The 12,896-nt window shown below is 38.9% G+C and overlaps 1 protein-coding gene across 1 annotated transcript; it reads left to right on the plus strand.

Annotated features, from left to right (window-relative positions):
• LOC107611300 (uncharacterized protein DDB_G0288805-like) lies at positions 2,061–7,884 on the plus strand. Its single transcript, XM_016313245.1, has 2 exons — positions 2,061–2,671; positions 7,470–7,884. The coding sequence occupies exons 1-2, from the start codon at positions 2,061–2,063 to the stop codon at positions 7,882–7,884; spliced, it is 1,026 nt and encodes a 341-aa protein (XP_016168731.1).

Genomic DNA, 12,896 nt, shown 5'->3' on the forward strand with positions numbered 1-12,896 from the left:
GAGCTCTGTTTATTTGAATGGGTTGATAACTCTTCTTTTCCTTCTCAATTCAAGTGGTTCATCCAAGAGAAAACTCTTGTTCTTCAAAGATTCAATCACCATCGAGAGAGGGGTTGAATCTATATGAATTGTGTGGTGAACTTGAGAAAGGAGCCATATGATTCAGTTTAGAGTTCATCCTTTCATAATTTCCTTGATTAATACACTTTGGGTTGGTATGTGAGATGTAACCACCCTTGGTTGAGATCCTGGGAATTGTGTGGCTTGAAGGATTAGTTAATGAGCTTCATCTCTTCTCATGAACAATTAGATCACGAGAGTGGCAATTGGTTGTGTTGAGAGAAATTGAGTAACCAAGAGATTGAAACTCAATTACCTACAATCTGCTATGGATCTATACCCATGATTGAGAAGGAATTGATCAACATCAATTCATGAGAATTTGCATCTCTGATCCCTAATGATCTCTTCCATCATTAATTCTCATTTCTTTTGTTCTCTAGTTATTTGATTTCCCACTACCCAATTCCCTTTTATATCAAAGTAATTTAGCATTGCTGCCATTTACATTCTGCTCTAAATTACTTGCAATTTAATTTCTACACTTTATATTCCTGCACTTTACTCCCTTGCAATTTATCTTTAATGTCATTTAAGTTTCTTGCAATCTAAGTTTCCGTCATTTACTTTTAGTCATTTAATTTTCCTTCATTACTTTAGTTCTTTAAATTTCTTGTCATTAAATTCTTTGCAATTTCTTTCAAGTGTTCAAATCTCATTAAATTAAAACAATGTCTGCTTAACTAGAATACCATTTAACGAAAGTTGCTTAATCCACCAATCTCCGTGAGATCGACTTCACTCCGGTGAGTTTTACTACTTGATACGATCCGGTATACTTACCGGTAGTAAATACGTGAAATAAATAAATTTCCCCGTGTCAAGTTTTTGGTGCCATTGTCAGGGATTGACAAAGATTAACAATGATTAAGTGAATGACAGTTTAGATTAAGCATTTTTCTTTTCTTTGTTAAGACCCAGTAACTGTTTGATATTTTGTTTCTTTAACTTTAACTTCACTCTAGTAATAGAGTATTTTACTTGTGTTGTTGGTTTGGTTGTATGTCAGAAGCAAGGAGAGAGGTCTCCACCTTTTGTGAGAGTGACGAGAGAACTCTCCGAAGATTGAGAAGAGAAGCAAGAGGGAAAGGAGTAATCGGTGAAGAAGACTCAGAAGGAGAAGATCAAGCCATGGAGGGCAATCTGCATAACCATCCTGAGGGAGTTGCCAACAATAACGGCCCACCACAAAGGAGAGTTCTAGCTTCTTACACTTTCCCCAATCCCAGAAACTGTGGGAGCAGCATACTCACTCCCAATGTTCACGCAAATAACTTTGAATTGAAACCTCAGCTTATCACTCTCGTGCAAAATAATTGTTCCTATGGAGGAGGTCCCCTTGAGAATCCAAATCAACACCCATCTATCTTCCTAAGAATATGTGAAACTGTCAAGACAAATGGTGTACATCCAGATATTTACAAGCTGCTGTTGTTCCATCTTTGAGGGACAAGGCATCTCAATGGCTTGAGACATTCCCCAAAGAAAGCATCAACACTTGGGATGATTTGGTGAATAAATTCCTATCTAAGTTCTATCCACCTCAGAGGATCATCAGATTGAAGACAGAAGTGCAAACATTCACTCAAATGGATGGGGAATCATTGTATGATGCATGGGAAAGATACAAAGCTCTAATTAGGAAATGTCCACCTGAGATGTTCAGTGAATAGGATAGACTTCAAAATTTCTATGAGGGGTTAACTTTAAAAGCTCAAGAGTCCTTGGATCACTTTGCGGGGGGCTCGCTACAATTGATGAAGACAGCTGAGGAAGCCCAGAATCTCATAGACATGGTAGCAAACAACCAATATTTCTATGCTCATCAGAGGCAACGCCAACCCGTTCAAAAGAAGGGTATGTTGGAACTAGAAGGAGTGGACACTATCTTGGCACAGAACAAGTTGATGCACCAACAAATCCAGCAACAAATAGAAAAGATGGCTAAGAGAATAGATGGCCTCCAACTAGCTTCAGTGAGCACAACAAATCAACCTTCAATTGAATGGGGTCAAAATGAAGCAGGCAACGTTGAGCAGCAACAAGAACAGGTTCAATATATGCAAAATGCCTCAAATTCTTCTCAAAATGACTTCCATGGTGACACATACAACTCATCCTGGAGGAATCACCCCAACCTGAGATGGGGTGATGATCAAAACCATTGGCAGAAAAACAACAACTCCAACCATTCCCGCAACACAAACAGCCAAAATCATTCATCTAACAACACTAACCAATACAAGAAACCACAAAACACATACCAACCACCTCACAACAACCCACAAATTCACCAAAATACCTTCTCCACACTACCATTCAACTCACAAAATGCCCACCTCAATACCCCAAACAACTTCCAGCAACAACAATCACATCCTATCATACCACCAATTGACCATCATGAAACCAGGATCTCAAGTCTTGAAGCAGCCTTGCAAGCCCTTACCCAAAACACACAATCACTTGCTCAGGTCACTCAAAGTTTAGCAAAAGGACAAGAGAGTTTGCTTAAAGGACAAGAGAGACATGAAGCCACCATGAGGAACTGGTGCGCAGAAATTGTGACTACACTTTGATTATGTAAAATTCATCGCTCTTTCTTTCCCTGGTAATGGCGCCAAAAACATGATGCCAATACCATGGTTCACAACTTCACACAACTAACCAGCAAGTGCACTGGGTCGTCCAAGTAATACCTTACGTGAGTAAGGGTCGAATCCCACGGAGATTGTTAGTATGAAGCAAGCTATGGTCACCTTGTAAATCTCAGTCAGGCAGATATAAACTCCGATTAAGAGATCTAAGAGATACTCATTCAGTCGAAGGTAGAACGAAAGTGGTTGTCAGGCACGCATTCATAGGGAATGATGATGATTGTCACGTTCATCACATTCAGGTTGAAGAGAAAATGAATATCTTAGAAGTGAAATAGATGAATTGAATAGAAAACAGTAGTACTTTGCATTAATCTTTGAGGAACAGCAGAGCTCCACACCTTAATCTATGGAGTGTAGAAACTCTACCGTTAAAAATACATAAGTGAATGGTCCAGGCATGGCCGAATGGCCAGCCCCTCTGATCTAAGAACCAGGCATCCAAAGATGTTCAAAGATGTCTAATACAATAGTAAAAGGTCCTATTTATAATAAACTAGCTACTAGGGTTTACAGAAGTAAGTAATTGATGCATAAATCCACTTCTGGGGCCCACTTGGTGTGTGCTTGGGCTGAGCTTTAACTTTCCACGTGCAGAGGCCATTTGTGGAGTTGAACGCCAGGTTTTGATCCATTTCTGGCGTTCAACTCTGGTTTTTGATCCATTTCTGGCGCTGAACTCCAGAATTGGGTAGATAGCTGGCGTTGAACGCCAGTTTGCGTCATCTAAACTTGGGCAAAGTATGGACTATTATATAATGCTGGAAAGCCCTGGATGTCTACTTTCCAACGCAATTGAAAGCGCACCATTTCGAGTTCTGTAGCTCCAGAAAATCCACTTTGAGTGCAGGGAGGTCAGAATCCAACAGCATCAGCAGTTCTTCTTCAACCTCTGAATCTGATTTTTGCTCAAGTCCCTCAATTTCAGTCAGAAAATACCTGAAATCATAGAAAAACACACAAACTCATAGTAAAGTCCAGAAATGTGAATTTAACATAAAAACTAATGAAAACGTCCCTAAAAGTAACTAGATCCTACTAAAAACATACTAAAAACAATGCCAAAAAGCGTATAAATTATCAGAGAAACTAGCTGAGGTTTCAGCTCAAAGTTGTTTGCTCCAATGGCAGGAATGGAGATGCTTCTTCCATGTAAATTGGAATTAGGTGCAGTAAAGTCACCAAGCATCCTCCTTGCATTATTATTATTTTCAGCTGCCATCTCCTCTTCCTGTTCGAAAATTTCTGACAGGTGCTTGCTGGATAGTTGTAATTTAGCTTCTCTTAGTTTCCTCTTCAGAGTCCTTTCAGGTTCTGGATCTACTTTAACAAGGATGTTCTTGTCCTTGCTCCTGCTCATATGACAAAGAAGAGGGCACAGAAAAATAATAATAATAGGGATCCTTTTTACCCAAGTATAGAGGTTTCCTTTAGGTGAGTGGAAGAAAAGGAGAAGAAAAGAGAGAGAGGGAATTTTCGAAAATTGTTTTTGAAAAATGGTTAGTGATTTTCGAAAATAGTTTTTGAAAAAGGTTAGTAGTTTTCGAAAAAATAATTAGTTAATTAAAAAGAATTTTTTGAAAAAGAGGGAGATATTTTCGAAAATTAGAGAGAGAGAGAGTTAGTTAGGTAGTTTTGAAAAAGATAAGAAACAAACAAAAAGTTAGTTAGTTAGTTGAAACAAATTTTGAAAAGATAAGAAGATAAGAAGTTAGAGAAGATATTTTGAAATCAAATTTTTGAAAAAGGTGAGATAAGAAGATATTTTTGAAAAGATATGATAGAAATTAGTTTTTGAAAAAGATTTGAATTTTTAAAATCACAATTAATGACTTGATTCACAAGAAATCACAAGATATGATTCTATAACTTAAAGTTTGAATCTTTCTTAACAAGTAAGTAACAAACTTGAAATTTTTCAATTTTGAAAAATTTTTAATGCAAAGAAAACATGCAGGACACCAAACTTAGAATTCTTTAATGCTTAGACATTAAGAATTCAAGAATGCATGTGAAAAACAAGATAAGACACACAACATGCAAATGCAAAGGTCAAACAAGAAGACTTACCAAGAACAACTTGAAGATCATGAAGAACACTATGAATGCATGAGAATTTTCGAAAAATGCAAGATGCACATGCAATTGACACCAAACTTATAACATGACTCAAGACTCAAACAAGAACACAAAAATATTTTTGATTTTTTGATTTTCTAATTTTTTTTTGTATTTTTTTTTCGAAAATTATTATGAAAAAGAAAAATAAGGATTCCAAAATTTTTAATATGAATTCCAGGAATCTTGCATTCTTAGTCTAAAGCTTCAGTCCAGGAATTAGACATGGCTCACTAGCCAGCCAAGCTTTCAATGAAAGCTCCGGTCCAAAACACTAGACATGGCTCAATGGCCAGCCAAGCTTCAGCATGTAAATTAGGAACAACAGCAGGTGGATTAACAACAACTAGCTTGCTCTTGATAACAAATTGCAAGCCTCAGTCCAAAAGAATTTAGACATGGCTTTACAGCCAGCCAGGCTTCACATGCTTCATGAAACACTAGAATTCATTCTTTAAAAATTTTGAATAAAATCTTTTTTTGAAAACATTTTTATTTTAAAAAGTTTTTTTTTTCGAAAACAAAGGAAAAATTTTTGAAAGATTTTTTTTGAAAAGTTTTTGAAAACTTTTTGAAAAGAAAACGAAAAGAAAGTTACCCAATCTGAGCAACAAGATGAACCGTCAATTGTCCAAACTCGAACAATCCCCGGCAATGGCGCCAAAAACTTGGTGTTGTTGCCGGATCAAACTTGGCACTGATGTTACCGGACCAAAAGCTTGCCAAAAACTCGAACAATCCCCGGCAACAGCGCCAAAAACTTGGCGCGCAGAAATTGTGACTACACTTTGATTATGTAAAATTCATCGCTCTTTCTTTCCCTGGTAATGGCGCCAAAAACATGATGCCAATACCATGGTTCACAACTTTGCACAACTAACCAGCAAGTGCACTGGGTCGTCCAAGTAATACCTTACGTGAGTAAGGGTCGAATCCCACAGAGATTGTTGGTATGAAGCAAGCTATGGTCACCTTGTAAATCTCAGTCAGGCAGATATAAATTGATAATGGTGTTTTCGAATAATAATTAAATAAACATAGAATAAAGGATAGAAATACTTATGTAAATCATTGGTGAGAATTTCAGATAAGTGAATAGAGATGCTTTCGTTCCTCTGAACCTCTGCTTTCCTGCTATCTTCATCCAATCAGTCTTACTCCTTTCCATGGCTGGCTTTATGTGATGTATCACCATTGTCAATGGCTACTTTCGGTCTTCTCTCGGGAAAATGATCCAAATGCCCTGTCACGGCACGGCTAGTCGTCTGGAGGCATCGCCCTTGTCAATGGTTTACATCCTATCCTCTCAGTGAAAATGGTCAACGCACCCTGTCACAGCACGGCTATTCATCTGTCGGTTCTCGATCATGCTGGAATAGGATTTACTATCCTTTTGCGTCTGTCACTACGCCCGGCAATCGCGAGTTTGAAGCTCGTCACAGTCATTCAATCATTGAATCCTACTCGGAATACCACAGACAAGGTTTAGACTTTCCGGATTCTCTTGAATGCCGCCATCATTCTAGCTTACACCACGAAGACTCCGATTAAGAGATCTAAGAGATACTGATTCAGTCGAAGGTAGAACGAAAGTGGTTGTCAGGCACGCGTTCATAGGGAATGATGATGATTGTCACGTTCATCACATTCAGGTTGAAGAGCAAATGAATATCTTAGAAGTGAAATAGATGAATTGAATAGAAAACAGTAGTACTTTGCATTAATCTTTGAGGAACAGCAGAGCTCCACACCTTAATCTATGGAGTGTAGAAACTCTACCGTTAAAAATACATAAGTGAAAGGTCCAGGCATGGCCGAATGGCCAGCCCCTCTGATCTAAGAACCAGGTGTCCAAAGATGTTCAAAGATGTCTAATACAATAGTAAAAGGTCCTATTTATAATAAACTAGCTACTAGGGTTTACAGAAGTAAGTAATTGATGCATAAATCCACTTCCGGGGCCCACTTGGTGTGTGCTTGGGCTGAGCTTTAACTTTTCACGTGCAGAGGCCATTTGTGGAGTTGAACGCCAGGTTTTGATCCATTTCTAGCGTTCAACTCTGGTTTTTGATCCATTTCTGGCGCTGAACTCCAGAATTGGGCAGATTGCTGGCGTTGAACGCCAGTTTGCATCATCTAAACTTGGGCAAAGTATGGACTATTATATATTGCTAGAAAGCCCTGGATGTCTACCTTCCAACGCAATTGGAAACGCGCCATTTCGAGTTCTGTAGCTCCATAAAATCCACTTTGAGTGCAGGGAGGTCAGAATCCAACAGCATCAGCAGTCCTTTTTCAACCTCTGAATCTGATTTTTGCTCAAGTCCCTCAATTTCAGTCAGAAAATACCCGAAATCACAGAAAAACATACAAACTCATAGTAAAGTCCAGAAATATGAATTTAACATAAAAACTAATGAAAATGTCCCTAAAAGTAACTAGATCCTACTAAAAACATACTAAAAATAATGCCAAAAAGCGTATAAATTATCCGCTCATCAGGAACCTTGAAAGACAAATGGGACAAATGGCTAAACATATCACAGAGATAGGTGAGAAGTGAGCATTTCCTAGTACCACTGAAGACAACCCAAGGGACACAGGAAAAGCCATAAAATGGGAGGAGTGTAAAGCAATCACTCTGAGAAGTGGTAAGAAGGTGGAGACAGAAGCCATCACTCAGAAAGAGCACAACAAAGAAGGATTAAAAGAAGAGGTGAAGGGGCAAAAGCAGGACCAAGAAACCTCTACACAAAGTGATAAGTCAACTAAGAAAGAGGCGGTGAAAGCATATCAACTAATGCTACCATATCCTCAAAGATTCAAGGGAGAGAACAAAGAGAAGCAATACTCCAAGTTCCTAGAGATATTCAAGACATTGCACATCAATATCCCCTTCATAGAAGCACTTGAACAAATGCCATTGTATGCAAAGTTCATGAAGAAATTGTTGACAAAGAAAAGATCCTTCAAGGACAAATGGTTGTAATGACCACGGAGTGTAGTGCCATCATCCAGAAAGGATTACCAAGGAAGAGGAAGGACCCAGGGAGCTTTCACATCCCCTGCACCATAGGCAACATGACAATTGAGAAAGCATTTTGTGATCTTGGTGCAAGCATCAACCTAATGCCTCTATCCCTGATGAAGAAGCTTCAGATTCATAAATTGAGACCCACAAAAATAGCCCTTCAAATGGCAGATAAATCCATTCAGCAAGCACTTGGTGTTGTGGAGAATGTATTGGTAAAGGTAGACAAATTTTTCCTCTCAGCTGACTTTGTCATCCTAGACATAGAGAAGATGATAACACTCCCATTATCCTAGGGAGACCTTTCTTAGCTACTGCCAGGGCATTGATAGATGTTGAAAAAGGAGAATTGATGCTAAGGGTGCATGAAGAGCATATAGTGTTCCATGTCTTCAAGAATTTGCAAGATTCCACCTAAGAGGAAGAGTGTATGAAGATTGATTCCATAGATCTAAACTTGAAAGAGGCACTTGATGAAACACTTCCAATGCACCTAAGCTCATGCTGGAAAAGAAAGGAAGAGGTAGAAGTAATGCAACAAGCTCAAAGAATAGAGGAGAAGCTACAACCAAAGCTTGCATTTGAGATTCTCAACAAGAACCTTCCAAAAAGTGAGGCCCCAAAACATGAACCACCTCCTGGAAAAGAAAAGAGTTCCAAAAAGAAAGTGCCAAAAGGATGGAGAAACAAGAAAATCCCACTGAAGGCTTCTCACCAGGGGATAAAGTGATGCTAACTTACCAACCAATAGAAACATCTCCACACTTTTCTGGATATTACACAGTGAACAAAATCCTCTCACTTGAACATGTGGAAATCATCAAGAAGGATACTGGAAGGAAGCTCACGGTGAGAGGGGAAGGATTAAGGGACTATGATCATCATCCCCCCTAAAGAGGGACAACCGTCAAGCTAATGATGATAAAGAAGCGCTTGTTGGGAGGCAACCCAACCTAAGGTAGTTTTCTTTTCATAGCTAGTTTAATAAAAAGGTTAATTAGCTTTATCCATATTGTAAGAAGCTAAGTTTGGTGTTGCACACCAATATAATATAAGGGAGAATAAAGAATTCTAAGTTTGGTGTTCCACCTCATCATAAAACATATTCTCACCTTCTGCATAATGCTAGCTTCAAGCATTTAGATAAACTAGTTAACTATTCTGCTGTTTCTTAGTTTTTAGTTCTATTACCTTTGGCAAAGAAAAAGAAGTTCCACATATAGTTGATTTGATGCATGAGAACCATTGGCAAGGTACTAAGTTTGGTGTTCCCACACCAAAGTAAGTTCAAAAGCCCACAAATAATTCATGCATGCTAACCATTTTTCAAGTGCTTGGAGAACAAGCAACTTTCAATATCATTGCAGAGCATCATACAAGTCTTTGGAAGAATTAAGAATCATCAACTAAAGAGGCAAAGAGGGATGTAAAGACCAACAATGATGATGATAAGGAGTAAAGCAAGTAAACTCCAAAAGGTTGTATTGTTAAGTGACTGTCTTGTATTCAAAACTGCTATGATTGAAAGTGACATTGTACCCCTGTTTGTCTGCTTAGTATGACTTCTTTGTAGTTCAATAACTAAGATGTTTGATATATCATAACACCATACTCTTGAAATTACTTACACTCAATATCTATAAAATGCAAACAGAGAACATTTCTTTGAAAAGAAGGATTGATGAATCAAAAATTCATTTTGAGGCAAGCAAAAGATTAAGAGAAGTGGTGGTTCTAGTTGTATGATTGTGTATTGAGGTTGCATGTTTGTGAAAACTTGCATGGGAGCTCATAGGCAGGACATAGAGTTCAAAGAAGTATTGTGGGGATTCTCAAACATTTATTGATCCAAGAAGCAGTAAACAAAAGAAAATAAAGGAAATACAAAAACAAAAGAACATGGCCCAAGGTTCTGAGCATCAATTACTAGGCAGAAAAGAAGAAAGAAACAAGAACTCAAAGATTTATTATCCTGGTAAATTCTTGTGGTCGAATTGTGTCAAAGAGAGAGGCTTGAGCAAGTAAATCCTTGGGGGTGCTTTAACACCTAATACCTTAAAACCAACTGGTTTAGGAGTATTGATTGAAAGCTTATCTAAAGAACCGCTTTGAGACATGACACTTAGAATCAAAGCCAAAACACAAAAACCATAAGCTGCTTCAAGGTGATTACCTATAGAGAGATCTCCATGATATCATTTGGATGAAAGTCCTAAGACCTAAGACTTTCAAGATGTAGGGACTAGTAAGCACTGAAGCCCTTGCATGAGCATATAATTTAGAGTTCACCCCACTGTCACTTAATCACTTCACTCAGAGGACACTACAAGTTATTCTTCAATCCATTCTAATTGAAAGAACCTTTGAGCATAATTCTTTTCTTGCTTGAGGACAAGCAAGGTTTAAGTTTGGTGTTGTGTGATAACAAGTCATCATATACTAGTTTTTCAAACAATTTTTCATTTTTTTATAAGTTTTATACACTTTCTTGGGTTACAAGTAAGCCATTTGGGTAGAAATTCATGTGTATTTGGATTCAATCAACCATGAGTATATTGATGCATTTTCATGAGGTTTTGTGCTATAATTGTTTATATATCAAGGATGATAAGAAGTCTCATGATTTTAGCATAGCTTTGATGTATTTGTTGATTGATGACAGGTGACCAAAAGGCTTGGAGGAAGGTTGAAAGAAGAATGGGAGCAAGAAAGATTGGGGACATAGCTAGCTGGGCAAGGAGGAAGGGACTTGGGCGTTGCTAATGCCAGGAACAAGGGCGTGTTCCTAGGCAACGCCAGGGACAAAGGAAGCAACCCTGGGAAGTGATCATGCACGTTACCAACTCCAGGAAGAGCTGGAGTGTTTGCCAACAACGCCCAACAATGCAAGACAGCCATGGCCCTCTCCTAAGCACGTTGCCAACGCCATTTTCTATAGGCGTGTTTGGTGACAACGCCAGCAGCAAGAAGGCTTGGATAGGAATGGTGTGGAGCACGTTGCCAACGCCAAGTTCTGAAGGCGTGTTCCTTGGCAACGCACCAAGCAACCTTGGAGGGAAACTTCTAGCCTCGAGCACGTTGTTCACCCTTGGTAACAAGGGCATGTTTGAAGACAATGCAGGCAAGCAACGCAGCAAGAAAGCTTGGTTCAGGAAGGAGATAGCCCTGGATGATAGCTCGAGCACGTTGCCAACGTTGAGTTCCGAAGGCGTGTTCAATGACAACGCTAGGAAGCTTGACAAGGAGGATGAAGTTAGCACGTTGCTAACGAGTTATAAGGGTGTGTTTATCAACAACGCCAGCAGCTAGGCAACCTTGGAATGAAGCAACCCACGTTGGCAACTTGAAAGAACAAAGGAGTGTTTGCCAAAAACTTTGGTGAGCTGGACAGCCTGACCTTACCTTCTTCAATGGAGCATAACTTGAGCTACAGAAATCCAATTGACATGCTTCCAGTTGTGTTAGAAAGCTGACATTCAGAGCTTTCCAAATATTTAATAGTCTATAGTGAAGCATGAAACTGAAGCTCAAATCAGAGTCATCTTTAGGCCCCAAAAACAAGAATAAGGAGTTGACATCCAAGGAAGCATAAATGGCATAAAGAGGTTCGAGCACGTTGCCAAGGGAAGGGAGAGAAGGCGTGTTCATTAAAAACACCAAGAAGCCAAGAATTTGGGCAAAGGAAGAGAGCTAGCACGTTGCCAACGTGCTGGAAGAAGGAATGTTTGCCAAAAACGCTGACAACCCTGGCAGCCGGACCTTACTTTCTTCTATGGAGTATATCTTGAGTTGTAGAGCTTCAAATGATGCACTCTCAACGGCATTGAAAAGTAGACATCCAGAGCTTTCCAACGATATATCATAGTATGGGTTTGACATTAGTTTGAAGCTTCAAAAGCTGGCTTCATTTAGAGCTTCAGAATCTGATGGCGTTGGCAACTTGGAAGAACAAAGGCGTTTTCACCAAAAACGTGTGTGATTTTGGCAGCCTGACCCTATCTCCTTCAAACAAGAATAACTTGAGCTATAGAGATTCAATTTGAGTGCTTCCATTTGCATTGGAAAGTTGACATTCAGAGCTTTTTAGCCATGTATAATAGTTGATAGTGAAGCACAAAATTAAAGCTCAAAACAGGGGCAACATTAGGCATGAAAAGTGGAGCCAAGAGGAAGAAAAGCCAGGTTATTGGCCACAACTTGGGCTAATAATGCCCAAGTACCAAGCTCCCAGCCCAGGAAGTGCATTGGCACGTTGCCAACGTGCCTTGAACTGGCGTGTTTACCAGTAACGCCAGGCCATTGGACCAGAAGCAATGAGAATGAGCTATGCTCCCTCTATTTAGCAACACTTCTTCCATTGAGCCAAGAATTCAACAAGGATAAAGCCCATATTGTTAGCCCAATTGAGGATCTCTAAAGGGGTTTTAGGAGTAGTATAAATAGAGAGGGGCTTTGTACTTATGGAGAACCTTTTTTTTACACACTTAGACATTTTTACTTTGCACTCTAGTATTTTAACTTTGACAGCATTCTTCAATTTCGGGAAGGATACCTGAAAGCTATTTTGTTTTTCTTGAAATTTTAAATTTTAGTTTAAAAAGGAACTTCTTCATTCTTCTTCATTCTTCATCCTTCTCTACTCAATTTTAATGTCTACTTTTGCACTTGTTGTTGAATTTAGAGCTATGATTCACTAAACCCCATTTTCATTAGGGGGAGGAGCTCTGTTTATTTGAATGGATTGATAACTCTTCTTTTCCTTCTCAATTCAAGTGGTTCATCCAAGAGGAAACTCTTGTTCTTCAAAGATTCAGTCACCATCGAGAGAGGGGTTGAATCTATATGAATTGTGTGGTGAACTTGAGAAAGGATCCATATAATTCAGTTTAGAGTTCATCCTTTCATAATTTCCTTGATTAATACACTTTGGGTTGGTATGTGAGATGTAACCACCCTTGGTTGAGATCCTG

The sequence above is a fragment of the Arachis ipaensis genome, chromosome B08 (assembly GCF_000816755.2).
Source record: "Arachis ipaensis cultivar K30076 chromosome B08, Araip1.1, whole genome shotgun sequence".
Lineage (NCBI taxonomy): Eukaryota > Viridiplantae > Streptophyta > Magnoliopsida > Fabales > Fabaceae > Arachis > Arachis ipaensis.